The 26,901-nt window shown below is 41.8% G+C and overlaps 2 protein-coding genes across 2 annotated transcripts; one reads left to right on the top strand and one right to left on the bottom strand.

The window, feature by feature from the left end:
* Positions 1–274: 274 nt before the first annotated feature.
* smap2 (small ArfGAP2) lies at positions 275–18,486 on the bottom strand. Its single transcript, XM_075450066.1, has 9 exons — positions 18,087–18,486; positions 7,617–7,750; positions 6,620–6,784; positions 6,446–6,505; positions 6,004–6,061; positions 5,505–5,662; positions 4,290–4,470; positions 3,757–4,172; positions 275–3,671 (listed from the first exon to the last, which is right to left on the bottom strand). The coding sequence occupies exons 1-9, from the start codon at positions 18,187–18,189 to the stop codon at positions 3,546–3,548; spliced, it is 1,401 nt and encodes a 466-aa protein (XP_075306181.1). The 5' UTR covers positions 18,190–18,486; the 3' UTR covers positions 275–3,545.
* Positions 18,487–19,010: 524 nt separating this feature from the next.
* trappc3 (trafficking protein particle complex subunit 3) lies at positions 19,011–26,383 on the top strand. The gene is made up of 5 exons (XM_075449777.1): positions 19,011–19,176; positions 20,153–20,250; positions 22,262–22,361; positions 23,387–23,569; positions 25,574–26,383. The coding sequence occupies exons 1-5, from the start codon at positions 19,135–19,137 to the stop codon at positions 25,691–25,693; spliced, it is 543 nt and encodes a 180-aa protein (XP_075305892.1). The 5' UTR covers positions 19,011–19,134; the 3' UTR covers positions 25,694–26,383.
* The last annotated feature ends 518 nt before the right edge of the window (positions 26,384–26,901 follow it).

The following is a 26,901-nucleotide window of genomic DNA, read 5'->3' as shown; positions in this document are numbered from 1 at the left end:
GAGTTAGTCTTCCACTGAAATGAACATTCCTTAGTCGCCTCATGTGTTAACTACCTCGATAATGCCTGGATAGTTAAACAAAGAAACAAAAAAATGAATTAAACAAAATAAAGCTGCAGCTGTATACTCCACCGTTTGTTTGGATGAGGAGGCCTTAAGCAGACTTAAGAACCACCTGAATAGGCAGCAGATTTTCATCAGCAGAGACCAACGGTTAGCATTTGAAATCAAAACAATGTGTACGATTTAATCAATATTTATTTTTTGTTGCCATAGGGACAAGTATGTGTTACATCTATATTGTTAAAAGTTCATTGAAGTCGTAAACGCAAAGCTAATATACAGAACATGTCGATTAACCCCCAGTTATAAACAGAATATTCAGAGATATTCTGATAAAGAATAGAAAGCACAATATCTTGACTGACGAGTACATAAAAAGATACATTCCTTTATTTGCTTTCATTTCACAGAAAACATACAAGACAAAAAAAGGAACTGATTGCAAGCGACCTAAATATATTTGCCTTGTATAAAGATGGATCTTACTGCCTTTCCGGGAGCAACTCTTTGTTCTCTAACAGATCTGCCGTTACAGTGAAGAGAAGACATTCTTTTTGGATAATATTGCTCTCGGCAGAAATGGCGTCTGCTTCTGTCACACCGTTGCCTGAACTGCCCCCATATTAGATAGATTTGAAAGAAACAGGACTAAAGAAGAGGGTTCTGCAGGCTGGGCTGACGACTTATTGGCAGCGGTTAACCCCAAAGTGGTTTTACAAAAAGGTGGAAAGACCGAGTTTATTTACATCAGTGGCTCCATGCATTTATACCAAAGGGCAAATGTAGAAATCAGGATGGAGAAGGTTAACTAAACACTGAAAGGTGAAAGACTGTGGAAGCACAATCCCTTTTCAATTGACAATGTGGATTGGCCAAATTGCAAACACTCCTGAAAAGCCTGAAGAGGCTTCAGCCGGGTCACAGTTTGCTCCTAACTCGATGGTAAGACAGTTCCAGCAAAACCGCGGATGAATGAAACGTTTCACCAAAAAAAAACTAACGGGAGGTTTTCAACCACAGAACATTCAAGAGACGCACGGGTGCACGAAGCTTTACAAAGTCAAATAATTATATCTAAAAAAAAAAAAAGGGAAGAAAACCAGCACACCACGGCAATAAATAAGTCAAGTGTGCTCAAAATGGGTCCAGCACAATCATGAACACATTCAGGACGCACACACACTGACATTTTTTGTTGGTCTTGGTCACAGACATTTACAGTAGAGAGAAACATTCAGAAATCTTAAACATACAGTACATACAATCAGAGCTAAATAAACATTCTTTTCATGCAGTTCAGTGGAAGCATCTGAAACATGACGAATCTGTACCTCTCTCTCCAATTTCTCTCATTTACAGACATTCAACATTATCTGAGGCCACCATTGTACAAGGTAGATTGTTAACTTGAGGTGTGCGAGCGCTTACATGATGACGATGCATGCATTTTTTCTTTTTTTTTTCTCTTATTTTCTTAAGTGTCCCACCTTTGCTGAGGCAATAGCACAGTGAACTGTAGGAGCAGGTATTTCCAAATGGACTGCTGTGTTGATTTTTCTCTACTAATCACTAGTTAAGTGGCAATATAAGAAAGGACACTGGAATACTGTACAGTTTGAATAAAGCTAGTGTTGATCTTTGGTCTCCCAAAATCCAGTTTAGGACTTTTGGACACTTAAAAGTTGAGATTATTGATTTCAAATGAAGCCCTCTGTAATTCGAGATGAAGACATCATATATACGGGTTGTTTAGGCAGACTTTGTTGACGTTCTAGCTTGCTATATAGTGCAGATCTGGGAAATAATTAACACATTTAAAGGGATTTCTTGAACTTACGTGTTGTGCACAGGGAGGAAAACTTAAAGGTTTTTTTTACCCATTGTTCCGTCTCACGTTGAACCAGATGAAGATATTAATGCCTAAGTCATCTGCGTGTTGCATAAAAGGAGGTGTTTGGCACCAAAGTAAAAACTGCCGTGACTTTAAAAACTCAAGAGACTCACAGATGAATTGATCCCAATATAAAGTTAAAGATGAGACATTGTTTTTTCAAGATTCAAAAAAAGATCTTTGTATCGTTTTTTTTTTCTAAATAGAATTTTTGAGTGAAAAAAAAAGAAGAAAAAAGGTGACAATCACCATTCCAGTTTGAGATATAGACTCTCTGAGAACTTTTGAAAAGGTCGAACACCTTAATCAGTCTGATCGGGTAATGCTTTGTTCACCGTTATCGTTGGGGGAGGCAACGACATGCACTATCATTTGTCTGAGAGTCCTAATCAATGTACAGTGCCTTCACCCCAATATATAGTGATTTAAGTTTATAGATCAATATCTAAACAAGCCTGATGCATTCGGTGGCCTGTGGACAGGCAAAGGGCCACAATGAGCAAAGGTTAATTGGCAAAAAAAAGGGTGTAGAATTTTGTGAAAGCATCACCTCCATCTGTACAGGACAGGGGTGGATAAATCATGCACGAGGACTCTCTTTGCATCAGATTAACGATCCCAAACACAACTCAAAATGCACAATGGATTACCACCAAGAGGTGCAAACTGAACGTTTCACTTAGTGATTTTTGTCATGACCTATAATTCGTCACTGAGAACACGATTGAGATTTGGAAAAAAAAAGAAATAAAAAAATGTTTAAAATATCAAAGTAATGTGTCATTTTGAACTTTTTTTGCCTTTTGGAAGTAAGTTTACCGCTTTGGTAAAATTTTCACTTCACACAGTAACAAAAATCTTGCCCTAACTTTTGCTCGCAACTGCAAAGGGACTATTAGCCTAGCTTACATTAGTTTGTGTGTACATAAACAGCAGCAGCTCCTCTTACATCTGCTCAAATGATTTACTCAAAATCACCTGAGCAACAATCTCTAAACCGCTGTAAAGATGTATTTGCTCCTTCAAATATGGTTTCTGCTAAAATGTAGAAACTTCTTTTGAGCAAACATGAGCTTAAAGACATAGTTAGCACATGCTTTGCAAAAAGGAAACCTACTTAGCCTTTAACAAGGCATATTTAGCCTTGTTTCAATACATTCTAGTAGTTAGTCACGTAAACTATTAAAGCTAGGCCAATATCGGTGCTCAATCTCAGTGCTGAATGGAAAACAGTAAAATTCTCCAAAACCAAAGCAGCCACTTGACACCTACTGACAGCAGATGTGTGCGCACACTCTTACGTCATGGCTGGTAGAGAGGAGACATATGGAGTTCAACCAGTGGCTTCTGTAACCTACTGTCAGGGCTGAAGTACCAAAATTTCCTGAAGGCAAACATGGAAATTTGCAGAGCATGACTATAGATGAGACAGCAAGAGGAGTGAGAAAGAGAGGTAGTAGTTGTTTCTCAAATCTTCTTCACACCTGTCTCCTCCTCCTCCCTTGCATCAGAAAATGTTTCATGGATAGTCTCATCCAACGACTTTCCCTCTTTTGTGAGATGATGGTTTTCCGTTTTTGGATGTATAAGATCATTTCCAGACATGGGCTGTCATGTGTGCTGAACTTTGAGTTGCTGAACCACCCATGGGCTGGCTGCCGTATCCCATCACGCTGTTGGTGTTGTAGAGATTCATGCCGGCCATGTGCTGCGTCATCTGAGAGGCACAAAAAGCGCTTTGTTACGAGAAGCACATTTACTACTCTCAAAACCTACATGCTCCAAAGCAAACACACACGCACCTGTGCAGCATTCCACTGAGTTTGCTGCACGCCATACACTTGCTGGTGGGGTAACGTTGCCAAGCCTTCCACCTGCTGGTGTCCCATCATCCCGCTTTGCTGCTGTCCCATGATGCCATTCTGCTGCTGAACCATCAGTCCACTTTGCTGCTGTCCCATAATGCCCTGGGTCATCCCTGACATGTACGGTGATGCCGCAACACCGCTAGGCTGTGCTATGACACCCTGAGCACCCATTAAGCCATTCTGCTGCCCCATGCCACAGTTCTGTTGAACCCCCATCATGCCGCTCTGCTGTTGTCCCATCATAGCCATTTGTGATGTCATCATTGCCCCTCCCATGCCACCCACCTGGGCTAAAGAATGGTATGACCCATATGGATGTGTCGGGTATCCCATCTGGTTCATGTACAAGCCTGTTGGAAAGAAGCACAGAAATAATTTTGGCGATAAATAATCACTAATTACATAGAGACCACCATCATGTGAATATCTTTAGATAGTTTCTGGGAGAAATCTGTGTTTTTTCTCACCATGTGCAGCCATGCTGCTGGCATGCACTGAGGGGGTGGAGGCGTACAAGGAAAGAATAGAATCCTTGGACAGTTTCTTGACTGTGCCGTCCCATGATTTGGGTTTCGGATCCAGAAACAAGCTGAGGTTTTCAGGCACTGAGGCAGTCACTCTGCTCTGAGGCATGGAGCTGGAAACAGGCTGCAGGGTGGCGGGGAGAATGGAGAGGCACATACAAGAACTTTCTGTAAATGTGCATAAACGTCATAAGATTTGTTAATAAAAGCCCTAAAAGTAGATAAATGAGTATCCAGTTCTGCTAAACAAACTAGTAAGATATGGTATGGCGCATATCTGAAAGTGTCAAAAATATGTGAAGCTCTAACAGTGGAGATAATTTGAAGGTGAAATTACAGTCAGGTGTTTTAAATCAGTGGCATGATAACCGCGCATGGCAGGAGCTTTCAAAGGACTTTAGAAAAACACCTGTTTATTCTCATTGGGATGGAAAAAGGGGCCATTTTAAAGCAACGGCCTTGTTTCATGTTAATGTTCATTAGTTCACCATTAGAAGAAAGGCTGAACAACAGCGGTGTGCTGCTGGGAGAACGCCACTGCTCTCAAAGGTAACATTTTTGCCCATCTCTAGTTTGCCAAAGATCATGTGGACGAGCCACAATGCTCCTGGAAAAATGTTTGGTTGGCAGATATATCCAGCAGAACTCTTTATTCCAGCATAAAGCCATCATCCAATCTCTAAAACATGTTGGTGGTCGAACGGGCTGAAACTCATTAAAGCGGGATTGATGAATAGTTACTTAAAATGTTTATTTTTCTTTATTTGTTTGACTGGATTATTTTAATCTACCTTTGGGAGTGCTGTTAACATCTGATGCTTTCAGTGAGGATGGACTGATTGTGAAATTCTGGGCCGACATCAAAAGTTCATTTTAAAAATAATAATTTGGCCGATAGCCAATACAGACCATTTTTGTCAGTTATTTCACCTTTAATGCCAGACATAAAATGAAACATGCGCCATAGAAAACAAGTATTTCCGTTTGACACGGCAAACCCCAATGATTTTTTTTCAGAGCAAAATTAATTGGCTGATATCAATGATATGCCAGTATATCTGCACATACATAGTGTTTAGTTATCCAGAGAGGATTCTATAAAGGGTTTGTATACAACAGACTGACAGCATGCGGTATGTAGAGTGTGCTATTCTCTACCGTGGTTTTTGTACAGGAAGCAGAAGAGGGGGCGGGGAGGGAGCTGAAGAGATCCAGGGCAGAGTGTGCCAGAGCTGGATTAGACACCACTGGGCTCTCATTCCTGTCTCGGACACATCCTCCACCATTAGATACCACAGGACTTGGAGAAGGAGCATCTAATGGAGGGTAGATGGAAGAACGATAATGGTTAGAACTTTTTGTGGTATCAATCAACCCCGTTGGAATCAATCTATCAAGCTGAATCTCAAATCATAAACCATGACGTGGATGTTTGGTGTTTCTCTTTTTTTTTGGGGGTGCAGACAAGCAACACAAAAGCAGTTCTGTGTGACACAACAGCATCCTGGCTCATAGAGCATTTCTCACTATGCCATGTAATCTAAATCAATTTATGCATTGTGGCTATGCTAGCCCAGCACTCATTGTAAGTACTAGTAATGGCATTACAAGGTAAATGAGTGTTAATGCATCCGTGTAAATTCAAGAAGTACAATACCTAGTCCAAGCAGGTCTGTGAGGGACTGGAAATTTGTCTTCGGGCTGATGTCTTTTTTCTGAGAAAATCAATACAATTAATGCAACATTTCTCCATTGACAAATGGGCTTGCATTAAGAAATCCTTTTTTCTTTTTCCCCTTTCAGGCTCCCAGGTGGCAGTGTAATGACTTTCTCTACTCGAGTCAGAACAGCAGAGTCACACCCTGTTTTTCTTTGCTGGCTGAAAACTGATGCAGTAATAAGTATGTCACCTTCACCACGATGACAGACACATCTCCTCCTTCGTCCCTCCTCATCCAGTAATCTAGCTCAGTGTTGCACTCACTTATGCTGCATGCAGGTAAATGTTTATAGTGTGGCGAATAAAGTACAAAATGATGTCGATTCTACTAAGTCAAATCTTTGATATACTGAATATAAACATGGAAAGATGTATATACCAATTTCATCTTCTCAAATACTACAGGCTCCTTGGGGATGTTGTCACAACTCTTCTCTTTCTGTTAGGAGAAAACACATGGTTTTGTTTGTTGAGTCTTTTCTTTTTGGCTGATCTTCAGCCAAAAGACACAAGCAAAAACCTATTCTTTCTGTAATCTGCGTGTAAGACTCACCCTGAGCATTTGGATGTCTATGACCTTATCCATGTACTTCTTCTTATCATACTTGTCCCGAATAAACATCTCTGCAGACTGGTCTGTCTCGGGGCGCTGGAAGCATTCAGGTAAAAAAGCCTCGTAGAGACGTCTGGCCTTGGCATTTCCCATCTCCTGAACACTCTAGGGTCACCAACAAGAAACAAAACAAGTTCAAACAGCAAGCTCATGCGACCGAACATTTGGAAATCAATATCAGAGGTATAATACCAAAAAGGGTTTCATGCCATGGGTCTGTCTTCCTCTATCCTGACCCCATCTACCCCACCGCCTCTCAAATAACTTTATAAATAGAGGCTCTGAAAGGACATAATAGAAGCTAATAGTGAGTGAAGGTTTATGATAAAATACAATTGAGCCGGGCATATGTTCAGGCCATGCTAAGCAAAAAGGATACTAGTCTGGTGAAAGCTATGATATTCAACGATCACTCAGGTAATGAGTGAACTGGAAATATCTAGGAGTTTGTTTTTTTTTTAATTCGAGGGCAGAAATTATACCTGCTCTCTATTTGTGATTAGGGATGCAACAAAAAAATGCTATGACAACAAGCTCTCTCAGTGAGAAAGTATGATGACAAAGCTAGCTGCTGCTTAGCTTAGCATACGAAAAAGATGGGGAGATGGACAGCTGACATGATTGGTAACAATATTGTTCTATAAATTGGTATCGCTACATCAAATACATTTTCTGACATGCGTGAATTGGTGGCTGCAAAAATGCCATCATTCAGGCCCTACTTGAGTAATAAATAAAAACGTCAATGTGCGCATATCCACACGCTTTTTCAATTTGTTCAGTGACCAGTGCAAGGAATAATGATTCCTGAGCATCCAGACATAAAACTCCCATAAAACCACCATTTGAAAATATTCCATTCATCTCCAAAACTTCGAACCCCACACTGGAAATCTGCTCTTGGCAGCTGTTGGATGGCTTTTGTTTGACCTCTGACCTGGACCTGCTCCTGTGTCCACTGATCCAGGTTGACGGACTTGACCTTGGAAATGTGGACCCCCAGGTTTCGATGAATACCCGCACAACGGATACAAATGAAGATGCCCAAATTCCAGGATGCCCATCTTGGACCTAGGAGAGACAGAAGAAGGAAGCATGTGACATTTAGAGAGAAGACTCTGCACAGAGGGACAATGAAAGGAGGTAATGAATCTATCTGGTGGTATAACAGAAAGGCAGATTACATGGGCCTGACAACTAAGTGAGGAGGAGAATGATGGGAAAAACTCTGATTAATTCTAGTGCAATAATAGAGACAAGCCTGGAACCTCAATTATGAATTTGAATTCAGCAGGGAGCACATCTAATCTTGTGTAAGTCATGCAGTGTCCTGACACATAATAGGATCCAATACAAGAGTTAGCCTACATAACAGACTGAGAGGAGAGAGGGGGAGTATAAAATTACGCACACACACACATAGACAAGCAATCACACACACTCAGAGCCTGGATACCTGCAGGGATGATTACTCATTTGGTCATGAGCCTGTGTGTGGGAGCAATGTTATCTTAACAGGCCATTTTGTCCATCTTACCGCCATATGTATCTAAATGGATCCATGTGATGTTTGTGTGAACCTCTCAGTGCTGCATACAGTATATTTCAGGTTTCATGTAGTCTCTTCCCTCTAAGTACAAAGCTGTCACGTCATTTATTGAACATGCAAATCAGAGAGCACGGAAGTAAGAGCAACACTCAGGCTATTTTTTTTTTCCCCCAGTTAAAATTATGCAACCGGCATCTTCAGGGAGAACATTCAGCTTCAAAGAGAATACTTGTAATTTTCTTCTCCTCTGTAGTGTCCACAAATCGCTGTCATGCACTGTGGCCTATACGCCACTAGGTGGAAGAACAGCTTTTGAATTGATACTTTCTCTTGTTAGCTGGATTCACTGTGCAGTATGTAAGAAAAGGGCATTCTATGCAAATGAATAGGGGAAGCTGATTTTCAGAGAGGAAAAACATGCAAAACCTTTTTTCTTTGTGGCAGCTGCGGAGACACTGTGTCTGGCTGCAGAGCCAAGGAATAGACTCTTGTCCTGCTTGCATCCTGAGACGTGGATGCAGAAAGGATAGAATTCTGTTTGCATTCTTAAGAGGCAATCACTGAACTGGGTGGGATTTTGTTTTATGTGGTCATTTGGGGGCTCCTCTTTTCTGAACAGCAGAAAAATAGACAGAGAAACAAAAAGAAATGCTGATATCATAACGGAGACAAAACCGTTAAATGTAAAGCCCGGGGTCATCGGACAGAGAGCGTTCGTCTGTCACCCTGACCGTCTAGCTGCAGCATTAGCTGTCACACCGGCTAATAATAGTAGATTACTCTGCAAAGCCTGCTTAAGCGCTGCAAACACTGCCACTGACACAGGGAAATGGAGAGAGAGACTGTCTGTTGTACTGAACTCCCTGAACACAGGCGTTAGTTCATCCTTCATCATCCTTATCCCAAAGCCCCCCTCCTGTGTCCTGCCCGCAATCTCTTATCTTTCTGATTCACCACTGCTGTCTCCTCCCTCCACTCCCTTGTCTGTCCATATCTTTCTCAGACAGTTACATTCCTCCTTTTCTATTATTTTTCTCTGCCGATGCAGTTGCTCTTTTCTTTTGGGTGGTGGGCAGATTAACAACATGGCTCCAGGCATAGAAATGTTGATCTGTTGGTCAGCTGCTTTGAGCCAGACTGAAAAGTGGGAGGAACTCAAAAACGGGATCAACAGTGTGCATTGGGAGGAGATATGCTGTCAAAATCACAAGAATTTGTTTACAGCACATTGAGAACTGTAGACTTTTTCACAGGACTTTGTTCTATGTGGCAGTACTGTGTGAATTTGTGAAGTCCATACAAAGTCCGGTCCTTCGAATTTGTGCATTTGTGTTCTTACATGCAGTCCTTCCTCTGGCTGATTTCAGAGCTGCAGTGCGTGTTGTGGAAACGGCTCTCTTGAATTCACCTACCAACTTTACTTTTCCAACACTATGAGGTTGACACACGTACATCTTACTGATATGACTTCACAACTAGTAACTAGTCTAATGCCCAACAGGACCACCCCCCTACATCCACCAAATGATGCGAACAGGGATGGAGATTACACACAGTGAAGCACTGTATTCAGTTTGCTCACAAAAGGTGGCATTCCTTCTGAAATTTCTGACCACTGAAAGCTATAACGTTTATGAAATCTGAACCAGATTATCATTTTTTTCTAGCCTCCAAACTATCTGTTTGGACCCAAAAAAATAAAAGTTTGGACCAATTGGTGTCCTTTGCTTGCTTTGTTTAGGCTTTAGGTCTGTGAACCGATTGGATCAGAATACTTTGTTGTTCTTATTTGTTGATTTTTGCACACGGTAAGCAGGAATCCTTAACCCAGTCACTTGTTTAGTATTTTTCTAATAGTGCTCGCCCTTTTCTAATTGACCTCTATGGACGACTTCCCAGAGGGTTCTGCCTTTTGTGACTTGAACAGTGACAGTTCAACCTCTACATTGAACCATATACCAATGTGAGCATGTTAGCCAGCTAAGACACCGATGCACTAAGCTGTTAATACGACTCCAGAGATATTTTTTTCATACCACGCCATATAGTATTTGGAGTCCTGTTGTTTAGATGTGTGACTGCTTGTCTGATGGGTCAAAAGAGGATGTAAGAAGACAACTTAAGTGAATCTTTTTTTGGTTTTAATCAATGCAGCACTTGTGTAAGAAGAACCGGTTATAGAGTATGTCCGTCCAGCAACTGCTCACACCTCCTCGTACTTTAAACAGTTAGAGCTGGAAGAGAGGAAGAGAGTAGGAGGGAAAGACTGAACAAACACTTCGCACTGCGGTGCAAAATTTTCCTCTGTTGGTCGAGAGAGACGAATGAACTGCGTTTTTTCTGTTTGTTGTCAAAGAACAAATACCAACGCTTTCATGTTTCATAAAAAAAACACAAAACAAATAAAACTGAGGTATGACTAATAAACCCATTCACAATCTATAGGGCAAAGTACCCAAAAGAAGCGTGTCTGCTTAGGTGATTGATGAAACAGCCTGGCAAAAAAACAGGCCAGTGGTTGTGTTTGTCAAACATGCAAACTGAAGCACATCAAGGGTGGAGAGAGCTTTTAAAGTCATCAAATGTTGGACTTTAGCTGTTTGATGACCTGCTGGGATGTATAAACAAGGCCATGACGATTAGCGGGAGGCAACAGATTTTAAATGAACTTTTATTGGTATTTCAATTCTTCTGAGCAGTCTAAATTCTTATTCCCCTGATCCTTATCGGGCCTCTATTAAAAAAAACGGAGAATCAAAGGTTAATACATGCAGATTTTTCTTTTTCTTTTTTCCTAACATCTATATTTCTGTGGGGTTCTCTCCGGGTACTCTGGCTTCCTCCCACTGTCCTAAAACATGCATGTTAGGTTAATCGGTGTCTCTAAAATTGTCCCAAGGAGTGGGTGTGAGTGTGTGTGTGGTTGTCTCTGTGTGGCCCTGTGATGGACTGGCGACCTGTCCTGGGTGTAACCCGCCTTTCGCCCAATGACCGCTGGGATAGGCTCCAGCCCCCCGCGACCCGACCGACGGATTAAGCAGGTATAGAAAATGGATGGATGGATTTCTGTGGGTGCTTTTCGACACAGACCAATGGGCATAACTCACACGTTACACAAACACATGTGCACGTGCGCACGCCCACCGACACACACTTGTGCAATGAGCAGGTGCACACGGCTCATTAGCCTATATCCCGCAAGGATAAATGGTGCTCTCTGCAAGCACCGAGTTAATCCCATAGAGCCTCAGCCATCAGTGGATGCTACGCCCTTCTTCCACCACCATCCAAACACACACACTCAAGAACACGCTTGTGCCATCCTTTAGCCCCCCTCAGCACTAAAACCAGTCCAGAAACCCTGAAGCCACCCAGTGACCCAGTCCCAGTCTAAGCGAGGCAGATGGACCCTTATTGATAATTTACTTACACACACCCCCACCATTCTGTATTTGATAGCAGCAACTCGTTTAAAAAGAACTGGTTCAGTGGCATGTGATGCATGACCTCTTATTTGTTTTCAATGTTCAGTTTAAAAAAAAGTTTGCTGTTTTTAATCATCACTCTTTTTATCTTATATTATATTGCCACCCGTTTTGTTGTATGTAGTGTCATAATGGGCCAAATATCCACAGTGGGTGATGGGCCTCAGACCAGCAAAACCCCCAAACTCTTCAACTGGAAAACCAAGAATTGGTTTAGCAGAAATAGAGAGGGTCGTCCCTGTGACTGACAATGACTGTGTATCATCCAATTGTGGAGCGAACTTGAAGGAAACTTTTAAAAAGCTGCTACATGAAAAAAAAAGCGTTTCCAGCTCAATTTTAATACCTGGTTTGACACCAACTAACGAGCAAGTGGTGGTGTAGGCTGTATTAGGCGGCAATAAACTGTAGTGGTCGCTAACCAGAAACAAAACTTCAAGGAAAACCCCAAAGTAACTCCCATTTTGTGTCAGCAAGTTTTGACCATGCTTATTCTGTTCAAGTGGAGACAACAGGTCATTTATAACATCAGCTCTGTCGTAACTTGTTCTTTGTGACCCGCATTAGGCAGAAAATCATCTTTTTAACCTCGGGCTGCAGTTAGACAACCCACGCTGTTAAAGACATAGAAGTTCCCACACTCGCTTGTGCACTATGCCTTTTACCCAAAGATTCCACCGGTGGGGACACCAGCAAACTCGGGCTATATACATATCAGGATTTGCAGGGTGTAAACATTGAATATGGAGACAGTGAAGGAGATTGGTATTTGGTTAATGTTGTGTTCAAGGCAGAAAAAGCAAATTCATTGTAGATGTGTAGATAGTTTAATTTTAAAGGTACAAACTGATCAATGACAACCGAGACCACATTAATGTACCTTTAATAACTTTAAGGTATAAGCAAATGGACTGACTAAACTCTTTAGGGTTAGGATCGGGTTGCATGGTGATGTGGTGGTTTGCACTGTTGCAGCTATGTTATAACAAGAAGGTTCCTGATTTGAAATCTCAGCTGTGGCCTTTTTTGTTTGGAGTTTCCATGTTCTCCCTGTGCCCACTGGGTCCCCCGTGGCTTCCTCCCACAGTCCTAAACACTGTATGTTAGCTTAAAACAGTGGTTCAAAACTGTTTTCAGTGGATACATTTCTGTATCCACTTAAACACACCAGAGCATAAAGTCACATACAGACAAAACTGACCACTTTCATCAACCTTTTCTGGTGCGTAACTTTAATCAAGCCTCAAACAGACTTGATTAAACCCAACTATTGTCTGGATGGCAGCGTATGCTGCTCCAAATCATGCTTAGGTATTTAGTATTGTGTGCTTAATCAAAAGAGTAGGATCAATATGCAAGAGTCCAGTAATAGTAATGCAGAAACTTCACCTTTAATGGGAGAATCGTTGGTGTTAAAGGGGGAATCAGCAGCTTATTTTGCTCACAGCCCTTTAGCAGGTTTGTCTGAGCATGCCAATGTATTAGAGAGTTAACACCGTGTGAAGCCTCCCACTGTGCCAGCCTCTCAATGGTACTGTGAGACTCTGAACACTAGTTAGCAGGGTACACAAACAGCCAATCAAAGTCTAGTTTAAATGGAAATTCCTGCTGGCGTCTGATTGGATAACGTTAAAGAGCGTGAAAGGAGGGGCGCCGAGAGGTTACAGTAGAGGGAGAAAGCATGACATAGCCAGGTGATATCTCCACGGCAACCGGTGCCCAGTATGTGCGTAAACACGAGCACAAGGGAGACAATAAAAAAAAAAAAAGTGCGCTTTGATGCAAGCTCACACAAACGCACACAAGGAGACGTACCCACAGATGGGACCTGGAGACTGAAGCCAGAGGTGGAAGTGTGTACAACATTACACACCTGCCTCAGGCTCTTCCACTCCATCGAGTTTCCTGGCAGTATTGAAGGTTTACAGTAGCAGTGTCACTTTGTGAGGAAGTGGTTGGAAGAACAAACAATAGAAAATGGGGGGCAGAACGGAGGTTGTGAAGGAGACGGGAAGTTGCGAAGCACAGCAGCACAACTGCGGCGAGGAAACAGAGACGCGGTTTCATGGCTGTGGCAGCCGTACAGCGAGGCTAGATGTGGAGACTGCTGGCTTTGAGTGTTTTCTTTCATATGCTGGTGCAAACATATTCTTGGCTCCATGAATCACACCACTTCCTCTTCAGTCACCCACAAGGGAGGCAGGTGATAAACGCACGGCGCACTATGTCAACGCAAACAAGATTAGGCCAAACATCATGGCGAGCCATTTGGCTGAAAGCCTGAGTGGAGGCAGGAACGTGGACCTGTGAATGCGAGCGCACGTGTGTGGCTGGGAAAACGTGCTGCTCAGCGACGAGGTAAAACATCTGTAGGCGACCGAGATCCAAGCGTCGGTCTATTCCTTCACGCTTTTTTTTATATGAAAAAGCGGGACATAAGATTCATTTGTGAATGCATGGAGCCAGATTGTGTTTTTGAGTAACAGCTACGGAACAGAAAATCAGTTTGTAGTAACACGTCCCTAATTAATGAAGGAAAATTCTAACACATTTCAAATCAGGGTTTCTGCATCCTTTTCATGGTTGTGCGTGTGAGTGTGTGTGTGTGAAGGGGATTCTATTTTTCCCCCTAAACTCCTAATCTCATCTGCAGCCTAATTAGACCAATCTGCCACTGATGGTGACCAGTCACGGCAATATAAAAGGCAACACATGACCACACTTCCTGAGTTTAAGTATGTGAGGAAAAGAAATAAAAGTTGGCTTCAAATATAAGCAAAACTGAAGCGTATTTGTCAGCCCTAAATAGATAGCCCTTGTCTTTCCACATTCCCTGAAGTCAATTATAAGGATGCGATGCACGCGTTAACATTCATCTTAGGCTCGCTTTTTTAAAATGTAATCAAGTCTTAAAGCAATCAAGTGTTCGGCTAAGCTGCGAGATTTGATCCCAGCATGAACTGAACTCTTGAACTGACTTTGCCTTAAGTGCATCATCATCTGCGTCAGTTAAATTTTGGTATTTTCTTTAAAAGATCATCCAAAGGCAATATGAGAGGGAACAAAACCTTGTATTATGCACTTCATCACCCATCGTGATCAGGTGACGTTCTCCGATTTAAAGTCAACTCAAACTCGGAGGTCCCGTGTCTTCTTTTCAAAGAACAAACTCTGCCGTTGTCTACGTTCGGCAGAGAAGTGAATCAAAGAGTATCGATCACTTACTTATGTAATGCCTAACTCATGATGATTATTTCATCATGAAATGATAATATTCATATAATGTCCTCGAGGTCATTGTCTCACTTTAACTTTTTATTGGCTCATACTTGATAAGACAACAGTCAGACGTGCATCAGATGAAATTAGCTGGATTTCAGTTACAAAACTGGTCTTCATATGGCCCCCCAACAAACATAAATACATAAATACAGCTAGATTTTTATCAAACAATCTTTCCCTTCATCGTGTATCAATGAGTGTTTTATGGAACTGAACAACACTGATGATGTGTTACATCTAAAGTGAATCACAAGTGCCCGAACAACGGGCACCTGAACTTCTTTCTTAATAACCAAAGCTCTTTTGGAAATGATCTTGGACCAAAAATATTCCTCTATGACTGTCAATGCATTAAAGTGAATGAGAGCAATTTATTTGCCTTCGCAACAGGCTGTTAGTAACAAAGTGCTTTAAAGACGAGGTTTAAAATAGGTCATTTGCCAAGTTGTCTGTGAGGGGTAGACACAGCACACCGGCTCATCCATTCAGTTTGTTTGTGCTTTATGTGCTGGGGTGATTCATAGGTCAGTGTTAAGTGGCTTCACAAACAAATAAACATTAACCACGTTTCTCTGAAAATGGTCGGGTGCGAGGAATGGACAGAAAACGGGTGAAAAAGCAGCCAATGTCTCCAGGAAAACTTTGAAAAGACTCTCAGAAATAAGACTTTTGCACACTACTGCCAGTATAAGACTTGTACCCTTGTTTTAAAGATTAATTTAAAAGCCTTATAAAAACAACAACCCATACTAAAGATGATGTACATATAGTATGGGAGATTTTCTATTACAACTAGAACCAGAGTCTCTTATAGTTGCATGCTTCACCCCAGATTATCGACAGGGTTTAAAAGGAGTTGTATGGCTCATTAGAGACTCAAACAAATGGGTTTTAGAATTTTATCAAGCTTAGACTTTTCTTTGTAGGTTAATCTTAGACCACAACAATCCCCCTGTTATTCTGTATGACACGAGGCTGCGTGTCCACAGAACAGCTATTCATTTGTCCCCGCACTGAACTATTCGGGGCCGCTGGCATCAGATCATTTTTACCTGCGTTTGGGAAAGCTGAGGCAGGCGGGGGATGAGGAAGTAAACAGAGAGAACACGAGGATAATTACGGCCTTCGACTAAATGTCCAACGAGTGCACTGACACAAAGGTTAACTAGTGCCCCAAAAAAGCTATGTGTTTGTCTGCAACACCTCCCTGTTTGTCTTCACGTGCTGGTACCGACCATTACGTATGTAGGAGGATTTTTAAAGTGGGCTGTTGTTTGCCTGCCAGTCCCCTTTAGGCAGCGCCTGCTGCAGGAAGTGTTTCCCACTAAAACCCACTGACAGCTTGTTACACATGAAAAAAAAACCCAAAAAAACAACAACAAACAGACAAGACAGATACAGATGATAAGACTTTTAAGCTCAGTGTGTTTGTGACCAAAACAGCAGTGTTTACCCACCAGTGTGGCAAAACAGGTTCAGCAAAAACAGCTGATGACACCAGCCGCGGCTATTCAGAGACAACACGGGAAGCCGGACAGCCTCTCCCATTCTCTGGCGAAATTGCTACATCTTCAATGTTAAATTGACGAAAAAACAGTTATTCACAAAACACAAGATATGCCCAATACTGCATTTACTTTCATAACTACAACATGTTGTCCTGTAGCTTAATGAAGTGATTTCTTCTGAAATCGCCGCCGTTCACTGAGAAAATCATGTTATGAAGCCGCCACTAACAGCCAGGCTTCCGAGCCGAGGGCTGCCCGGCTTCAGGAGGGGGCGGGAGAGTCAAGTTTTTTCTACAATTCTAGGTCATCATTGGCTAAATCGACAAAAACTCATCACTTCCGAGGCTGCTCGGCGTCTCTGGGGGTAGATTAGACTTGGGCGTGTCAATATGAGGGGCTGTGTCGTGATGATTGGAGTTAGTGTTTGTCCATCATGAGAGATTCTGTGGCAGCCGAATTTTTAAGCGGGGAGAAGCACGCTGGAACTTCAGTCCCAAAGCGGATACGAAAGAGACTGGCTGTCTGTGAAAGTGCTGTAATACTTTTAGTTGTTTCTTTCCAGAATTCATGCTGCCCATTCACAAATGTTACCTTTTTTAAGAATACTTACCACCACCATCAAACTCTAAGTATTCATTATGACAGGGAAAAATGCTCCACAGATTCTGATCCAGCCATTTACAGGCCTTAGATTCCATCATACTTGATTTTGGCCTTGCTGTGTGAATTTTCAAAGTCTATACCTTCTTTCTGTGTATTTGCTGGGCATACTTGTCATACTAGACACAGCTATGTTATAACTAATTCTTTTTAACTTTGCTATCTTCTGCTTTGGGATGGCACGAGCCACTACAACCCTGAACGCGTAATATGGGCTTCCCCTGTTTTAAAAGTCAGCAGCCGCCACTGGATGACACGTTCATGGCCCACTTGATGCTTGTGTGACAATGAGGGTCGAACACATATCAACACACAAACCTGGAGTCAGACCGGTGGTGATAAATACAATGACCCAGAATAGGACAATTAGGAACAGTAAAGTGTTCCAACCTGATAGCATGTTGGCCAGTCAAACCACATAATTGTAATTGCTCCCCAAGTAATCTGAGAATAACAGCCTCACATTGGGAGTGCAGTTTAGAGCCATTGTAATGTAAGATAGATGTCCCTGCATGCGCTCAGCCTTCAGGAACAAGCTGTCCGGGGGCGACTCAAAGTCAGCACAGGTGTCTTCATCTGTCTGCCTCTGCTACAGTTTCCAAACAGGGGATGAAGGAGCCAAAAGGAGGGGAATAATAAAAAAAAACCTCTTGAAAGAGAGGCCATCCTGTAAGAATCCCCGTCTTGTCGCCGCGAGGTATTTATGGACATCACTGTACTTGAGTTATCTTGATATGATGTAACTGCATGCCACGCTTCTGCATTGTGAGGATGTGGCCCCTACATAACCTACATCGCCAGTGGTCGAGGGCTGGTGTGTGCAACACCGCATCTTCCAGCGTAGTAAATGACCGGGAAGGGCGACTCAAAGACTGGGTGTTTGCGGGATCGAACAGGGAAACACAATGCAGACAATCACCCACCTTTAGATTCGCAGTCAGCGCAGAATTTGTTCTCCTCCAGCGCAAGCAAAGAGTTGAGGACCGTTTGGTATCTGTCAACGTCTTTCACAGATTTGCCCGTCATCACTGCACTATTAGTCCACCTCCTCCACAGCCCCCCTTTTTACAGTCAGCGCCGGCTATTGTCAAAGAGCTTTTTACTTCACAAAAGGAAAGCGTTATGAGGGAGAGGCGACGCGCTCGGTTCCTCCTCTTCCTCCTCCTCGACCGGGAGAGCAGTGAGTTTGTTTCACCACGATGGGATGAGAGTCTTTCAGCCAACCAGCGTGCGGGTTAGTCAAGGCGCATGTACCCCAATTAAGACGTAGCGCGCAGGAAAACACCATGTGATTTCCAGGATTCAAAGTGCGCTGTTGGCTTTGAAGCACATCTGTAACCTATCATAGAGCACTGTGAGGTCCCAATACAGTCTCTCTCTCTCTCTCTCTCTCTCTCTCTCTCTCTCTCTCTCTGTTTCACACACACGCGTGCGCGCACAGGACACACAGGAACACCTCTACTGCCATCCTGTGGATGATTAGAGGACTACGGTTGAGGTGGACTGTATGTGGTCCTCTGTTTCCCTCCAGACCGCAAGAGGGCGGTAAGAGTTAATAGAAAAAATGTAAAACAGCAAAGGAAAAGCAGCTGACTTCCGAATTGACTCACTGCGCCAGGCAACTCCGGATGTACGATGCATTTGCCTTTTAAAATAAAGTTGATGAAATGTTAAAACTCTGTTAAAACTGTCTTATACCATTCTATATTGTCACAAATAGGTTATAGTGTCTCTAAAGTTGATCTTTAATACAGCTTGTTCCACAGACACTCCACAATTCTCAACAATTACCGTCGCTGATTCTTTTACTCTGAAACAAACCCCGGAAGTTTATTTGTTTCACTCTAGCTTACTCTGCATTCGTGGAAGTGTGTAAACTAGAGATTACGGAAATAACCGCTTAGCCAGAATCAAATAAATAAAGGATTAATCTTGAGTCACCATCCGTGTAACCCTATAACCCTGTCCACAATGTCCAGGCAATCCAACCGAACAACAGACAGCAAGAAGATGGTAGGCCATTTCCGCAGGATTAGTAGCAGCCTAACCTAGCTGGTTTAACTAGCAAAATGCTAACCGTAATCAGATGGCTTGCTAACTAACAAAATACTGAAAAATGTGGACCTACTGCATCATTGACAGTCATGTCTTGTTGTTTGGCATGTGTGTCCAGGTTTATGGAAGGTATTTGAATCTGTTACGTTTGAGTTTCTTTCAGTGTTTTAAAAGGAAGTGTTACATTTTAGCATACAGGCTAAAAGGATGCCAATAAATAGAAGTACCTATCCTCGTAGCTGCGTCTCTTTTTGGGTAATTTAACAAATAGAATTATACTATGCAAGTAGAGCATGTAACAAAAATAGAGAGATATACACAGAAACCACACAAGACTCTTAACAAGTATAGCCTAGTGTTTTGTGGCTTGATAAGGAGATCCAGTAACCGTAAACATGAATGAATTATTAATATTTGTGTTGGTGTTGGTTTCCAAACTTGGCGCTGCCAGCGTGTTTGAATACATGAGTCACACATTTTCATTTCAGAGATTTGTGGAATTATGTCACAAAGAAACAATGACATGTATCAAAAAAGAATGAATGAAACCGCCACTGCTGCCTGTGTCATGGCAGAAATGAGTAATTCATCGTGTAAACACCGCTGAAATGACAGCATCATTGTTTTAAAATTTGCAGTATCTACCTAAGATTTTAGCCTCAATGATCGTCTAATTATACCTTACGTTAGCCAAAATACATCTTTAAAAAGAGCCACAATTTATAAAAACTTTGCCAATGCCCTTTAAACGTCACAGAAAGTGACACTATATCTGTTTAAAATAAAGCTTTTTTCTTCTTCTTTCTTCTACGCGATTGAATAAGTTATTATGTTTATTAATGTAAGATTCCCACAGTTGCTGGTTGAAAACGTTGCCGCTCATCAACTTGTAAACAACAGACCTGATGACGACTGCTTTTGTTTCTGCCTGTAGAACTCCGAGCTGTTCACCTTGACTTACGGGGCCCTGGTCACCCAGCTCTGTAAAGACTATGAAAATGACGAGGAAGTCAATAAACAGCTGGACAAAATGTAAGTACCTTTTGGTTAGACTTTTCCACACACAGCTGCAGTGAGAAAATAGTGCAAGTGCATTTAAACACAAATCTGGAAGTCATTGTGAAGGAAACCACATTCTTCACTGCTTTCACGCATGTATCCTGTGTTGTAGTCTACTAAAAACACAAAATCTTGGTTGAAAATATTGCCATAAATAAAGACTAATAACAACCATATGGTACTGGTACAATACACAGAGGTAAAACACACATCATACTGCCTCACTCAAAACAAAATTCAACAAAGGTTTTGTTGGTTTAGGTTTGTTAAATGATTTATTCTTGATAAATACCTAGCACAAATTTCCACAGAATTGTTTGGCTATTTTTTAAAGCAATTCTTTATGAAGCAATTCTGGGTGTTTTGTTGTTGTTTTTAAATGATGTGTTTGAGTCGGGTCAACATAATCTGCCAAAGGCGATTAAACTTACAAGGGCCAGGTTTAGTTTGATTAGGTGGACTGAACAAATGTTGACATTAGCTGTGGAGAGCACCTGTACAGGTTTTATGGGTTCTGTGTCAGTTAACACCATTTCCATTCATTCAACAGTACTGGTACAAGTATCACAGACAAAATACTTGTTTATACAACAGGATTCAGTTTGGTTCCAGTGATTACATTAAGATTATGTTGACCCAACCAATTTCATAAAACCAGGATGACTTAGTACTGAAAGACACAATGCAACTGTGTGGAAATTGAATTCAATCACAGTGTTACAGTACTTTACATTTTCATTGGCGTTCATCGGTAACAAGATGCAGTAGCTGCTCTCCGTTATGTAGCATTCGCACCAAGCTGTTGTTCTCAAACATGTTTATATGCTTCTTTTCGTGACCCTTATCAGCGGGTTTCTTTGCCACATCGCTACAGGGCCGAAGAAACAGTTTGCTCTGAGGTTTAAATCGGTGCCGGCCGCTGTCCCAGACTAAGTTGGCTGTCACTCGCGTCATTTCCTCTATAAAGCAGCATGGTAGCGTGAACATTTCTACTAATTGAGCCTCAGTGAAATTACCTTCACAGTACTGATACTGTCAAATACGGAGAGAGCAGAAACACACAGTACGCGTCAACAACTAGGTGAGATCATTTGGGTGTGTTGTCAACTTAGATTGTTAAACTCTGAAAAAGGGTTTCTCAGATGACTTAATTGATAATCGGGTGAAGAAGAACTTACAAATGGAGAGAGTGTTCGTTTATTGAATCCATTTTTACAATCTCACGACAGTCGACTGTTGTTTTTTTTGCCCCCTGGCTGCATGTTCATCATCTATAAGGGGCCGAGTAGGCTTTTCTGGCCTCTGGAACGTCTCCCTTAAACTCGTAGCTTAACTGTACTCGGGCACATTCTTCTGTTTTCAGTTGAGCAGCGACGTGGCCTAATAAGATTTTATATCTCACACTTCGACTCTTTGGGAGAACGAGGGGGGCTTTAGAGGAAGAAAATGCCGGTTCATATTTCTAACAGTGCAAAAAAAAAAAAAAAGTGGTGGTGGGAAGCCAAGCTGGATACAGTAATCCCACCTAATAAAGTTTAGACAAAACCACAGATTTACAGCCTAAAAAATTCAAAACATCCTGTCAAGTTGACAGAGCTCTGGACTGGATGAACTTTGTTTCTCTGGTTGTGAGGCAACCTCGAGCTTAAATCAGGATGAGGAATGCCTTACCTGCCCTTAGAAGGCAGTGAATCTGCACTGCCCACTCTGCCATTTGCCATCAGAGACGGACCATGTTAGGATTGGGATGCATTAGACTCTCAAGTTAACATAAGTTGTCTTGACTCTCTAATTCTCTAATCAGAATTGGCATCAAAAGCGTGAACCAAAAATGCCTCGAAGGATTAGGATTTGTTCTCTTTTTGAACCTTTTATTTTATTTTTTATGGCGCACTCCGGTGTAGCCTGTCATTTGTCCTCTGTGCTGTTTTGAGTAGGAATGACTTCATGTCTTCTGCTGTGTCTGCGTTGCTCTCTTTCACAGGGGTTACAACATAGGAGTGCGTCTGATCGAGGACTTCTTGGCACGCTCCAGCATCGGCAGGTGTCAGGATTTCCGAGAAACGGCCGATGTCATTGCTAAGGTAACCGGACGGTTCCAGGCCGGTCGGAGCGTGACTGTGAAACATCTCCCAAGATACAGGGAGGACGAGGGAAAAGGAGGGAGGACAGACATTTCAGATTAGAGAGATCAAAACATCTCAACACATGATAGAATAAAGGGCAGAAGGAGGGGCGAGGAAGGGCGGATGTTTGATTCGAACAGAAAAGCTTCAAGTTCCAGAATGAAGAAGAGCACATTTGTGTTTTCTTACCTTTTGTGGAATGAAATGTAGCAATTTAACACTTCTCTGGTTGACTGAGCGACATGTTGATGAGCGAGTATTGTTGTTATTTACTGAATCGCCAGACTTTTTTTTTCGATATCCTGCAACTTCTGACCTGCGCTTCTTTCTCTTTTCTTCTTCTGTAACACTCCCATGTTTTCTCAATTATAAACGCCGTTGCTCACGATGACTGCTGGACAAAAAGACACAAAACGGGTCCAGCAAGACGATTCCGGGATTTCGTCTTTAGCATTCCAGCTGCTGTCAAGGTGTTGCGGTTTGCTCGCTGGACGTGTCATTCCGCAGATGTAACCGCACACTCGTTCAGGGAATTTGCTCATGGTGGTGAAAGGTGAAGACTGTAAACAGAACCACTGCGGGACAGTAGCTTGGAAGGTGCCTCGCCTGATGACATCACTTGACCTCTTGTTAAACCACAAAAATCTCCAGAGCCATTTATTGAGCTACAGGCGTGCAGAAAACAAAGTAGAGAAACGTTCTTTGATATATTTGAACAAGGAAAATGTTCGCTGCTCTTTCCTACATGTGAATGTAGCATATTTACGCCATGAGAAAAACTCAAAATCATCACCTTATGTCATCTTTTTATGTGGAAAAAGCAATGACCTTGGGCTCAGAAGTCGATCCTGGGCCTTTAGCAGAAAAAGAGTGGATTTGCACATTTGTCCACCAGTTGCTTTGGGCACTTATGTCCTGACGCGCCATTCTTTTGTAAATCTCTGCTCTTCCGTGCGCTCATTGTCCGTGTTGTGGTCTGTTAGGTGGCGTTCAAGATGTACCTGGGAACCACCCCCAGTGTGACCAACTGGAGTCCAGCGGGAGATGAATTTTCCCTCATTCTAGAGAACAACCCACTGGTGGACTTTGTGGAGCTGCCGGACAACCACAGCACCCTCGTCTACTCCAACCTGCTATGTGGAGCCCTGAGAGGAGCCTTAGAGATGGTAAATGACAGCACAGAACACAGCCGTCTATTTTTTTAGTAGAGAAAATTATAAATGGGTTAAATGATGTCATAAATATCCGTGAGTGGTAAATGTATGTGAACCTGGCTGCTGCTCCCCTTGAGCAGCAATAATTGCAAAGTGGCGCTTCTGGTTAACGTTGATCAGGCCTGCACGTCAGCTCGGAGGAATTTAAACCCACTCCCCTTAACAGAACCGCTTCAACTCTGGGATGTTTGTGGGTTCCCTCACATTAGCTGCTCGCTTCATTTCCTTCCATAACATTTCTACTGGATTAAAGTCAGGACTTTGACTTTTTCAAAACCCTTAACTTCGTTCTTTGTTAGAGCCGCTTGTGTGCTTTGGGTCTATGTCCCACCTCATCAAGCATGTCAGGTCACCTTCGCTTCTGTGGCGCATTTAAAAACAACAGAGGTTCACTCAAAGGTCTTTCTATAGAGGGATGATATAATGTCAGTCATTTAAAAGACAAATGGAATAGTGCAAATTCATAAAAACAACCTATAGATATAGATAGATTTTATTTCGAACATGTATAAAAAAAAATGTATGTAACTATTTGTACATACAAAATAAAGAAAAAGAGAAATAAAAAATCACATAAAGTAACTAATACATATTAAAACACTGCACCTTGTTCGAAAAAGGAACTCAGTTTGTAAATATCCTAACTACAATACACCTCTATAAATATATACCAATATACACTTCCTAAATATCTATATAATCAAATCAAATTCAATTTATTTGTATAGCACATTTCATGTACAAACAATTCAAAGTGCTTTACATAAAATAAAAGCATTGCAGCAGGGAGTGTAAGAAGCATTAAAAATGCATAAAAGAATATAAAGAGAAACAAATAAAATAATTTAAATGAATTTAAAAAGATTATATAAAAATATATAATCACAAAAATACATATATACTACATACATATCCTTGTAAATATAAATATATATATATATAAAACTATCCCCATAAATAAATATATCAAATCAAATTTATTTGTATAGCACATTTCATGTACAAAACAATTCAAAGTGCTTTACATGAAATATACCATATACTAAGTAAATTACAATATAACAATTAACTCTATTCTATTTATATATTTATCCCTCATCGTCCTCCGTTAAAATACTTCCTCCTCCATGTACTTGTTTAAAAATACCTGAAAATCATAACACAACAGAGGGAAAAACATTAACTGATAGAAAAAAAAATGAATGAAATAATCCTAAACTTATCACCAACAATCTAGAATAACAGGCAGTTGAAATGAATAAAGGTTGGATTTGACTAACTGCAGCTTTACCCGAAGCAAAAAGGAAAAAAAAAGTTTCTAAATCTGTTTTAAAATGACCAAAAATTAAGCAAGATTGGATACGCAAGGAAACACTGTTCAAGAGTGTGCAAAGACTCTGGTTTTAGATGCGTGTGAGGGACTGCAGCCGCTTGGGGGACAACTGGAGTGGCAGTGGAAAGAGGGGTTTACATATCGGTCATGTAACGTGGAGCTAAACCACGACGATTCAGCATCGTATAGGCAACTCGTGCAAAGGAGCCGGAGTTGGAGAGAGAGGCTGTCTTTTCTTTGCTTTAGTTTAAAGAAGAAGATGCCGTGCCAACAACGGGCGAATAAACAAGCTCTTTCTGAGGCGCTCAGGAATCTCTTTAGTTGTGAAGCTCAGATTTTGGTGAGCAATGTTTCGGTTCATGCAAAACACAGCGCCGCATGCGATTTTCATCCCACTGATTTAAAGCGCCCGAGTCTAATTTCACCCCTCAAATTACCTGCCGAGCCACGTGGCTCACATACATTTTTCACATGCTTTAGACTGTAGAAAATCCCGAGGAGTTAACGATCCTTCAAACGCCATCAGAAGTAAAACAAACATGAGGATGAAAGGCCCGTACTGTGAAAGGAGGTGCTGGTGTTGTTTGTGCTCAGAAAAATAACTGATTTTCAATCCAATTTAGGTCCAGATGGCCGTGGATGTGAAATTTGTCCAGGACACTCTTAGAGGGGACAGTGTCACAGAAATTCGTATGAAGTTCATTAAGAGGATTGAAGAAAACCTTCCAGCAGGAGACGAATGATGGAAATAAAGACGTGTTTTTACCTCTGTTTCTCTTGGGGGAGGACTGATTTACGCCAGGAACCTTTTCACGCTCTAAAGGAAGGACACAGAACGTTATTCTCACCATCACTAAATCCTAACAGCCTCCAGGACATTTACTCTCCTTGCAGTTTGACCTTTTTTGTGAGTTGCTTTTAACATAAAAATGCCCGATTATTCACGAGAAAGGTCTGAACTGCATCTTATTCACTCCTCGTCTTCTGCTCCGGTAAACTGTTGCTCAAATTTTACAGGGAAAAGAAAGTCCCTACGTTATCATAACAGGACCCGGACATCTCCTCCACATACAGTAAAAAAAAAAAAAAAATCACTTTACTTGGTCCTGATATGCGGTCCGCTTTGAGGAAAAAGGCTCATGTCCGTCACATGGGGGGCACGATGCTTCTGCACATTTCTGCCACTGACCCTAAGTCAAAAAGACACTTTTTTCCCCTCAGATGATGCTCATGTCCTGTATCCTGCGCTTTCATCTGCGTATATACATATTTTTCATGCTACAAGGCAGCGAACCCTTGTGCTGAATCGTTTGTTTTTTTTTTCTTCTGTTTTTTCTTTTCTTTTTGTATGAATCTAAATCTGTATTGCTGCCAATTGTCTGGCACATTAATTTATGTCGATGGGTATCTCAAGTAAAATCAGTGTGATGTGACGTGATGCTTTTTTTTCTTGTGTTTGTGAGACTCCCGTGGGGGGGACCTCGGTGACCTTGGACAGTTTAAACTGTTGACACACGCATGTGCAAATACTGTGTCCCATTTACCGCCTTGCTGTTCCTGCTTCAGATGCTCCTTTTGGCATTCCGCAGCCGCTCTTGCAAAGAGAAACAATAACAGACCTAATGCCAGCCTTATGTTTGTCCAGCGTACATGGAAGTAATCTGTGTGTGTGTGTGCGTGTTTACAGAAAAGTCTGCGCTCGGTTTTGGTTGTCACACCTGTCAATGGCTTTACGTCATCCAGGAGTAACGAGCAGAACCTCCCGGTCGGACCCAGCGCACACCTCATCAGTAACGGAAAACACAGGCGGCTATTCACACGCAGGCTCTCACACACACACACACACACACACACACACACAAATCATTCCTGGTCCCACATTACTGGAAGGAGAGAAAAAAATAAAATCTGGTCTGGATACCATGAGAACATTAGCCATGTTTTTCTTATT

Source organism: Odontesthes bonariensis, chromosome 18, assembly GCF_027942865.1.
Source record: "Odontesthes bonariensis isolate fOdoBon6 chromosome 18, fOdoBon6.hap1, whole genome shotgun sequence".
NCBI lineage: Eukaryota > Metazoa > Chordata > Actinopteri > Atheriniformes > Atherinopsidae > Odontesthes > Odontesthes bonariensis.
The sequence above is the reverse complement of the archived record's forward strand: the minus strand, read 5'-3'. Positions and strand labels throughout refer to the sequence as shown.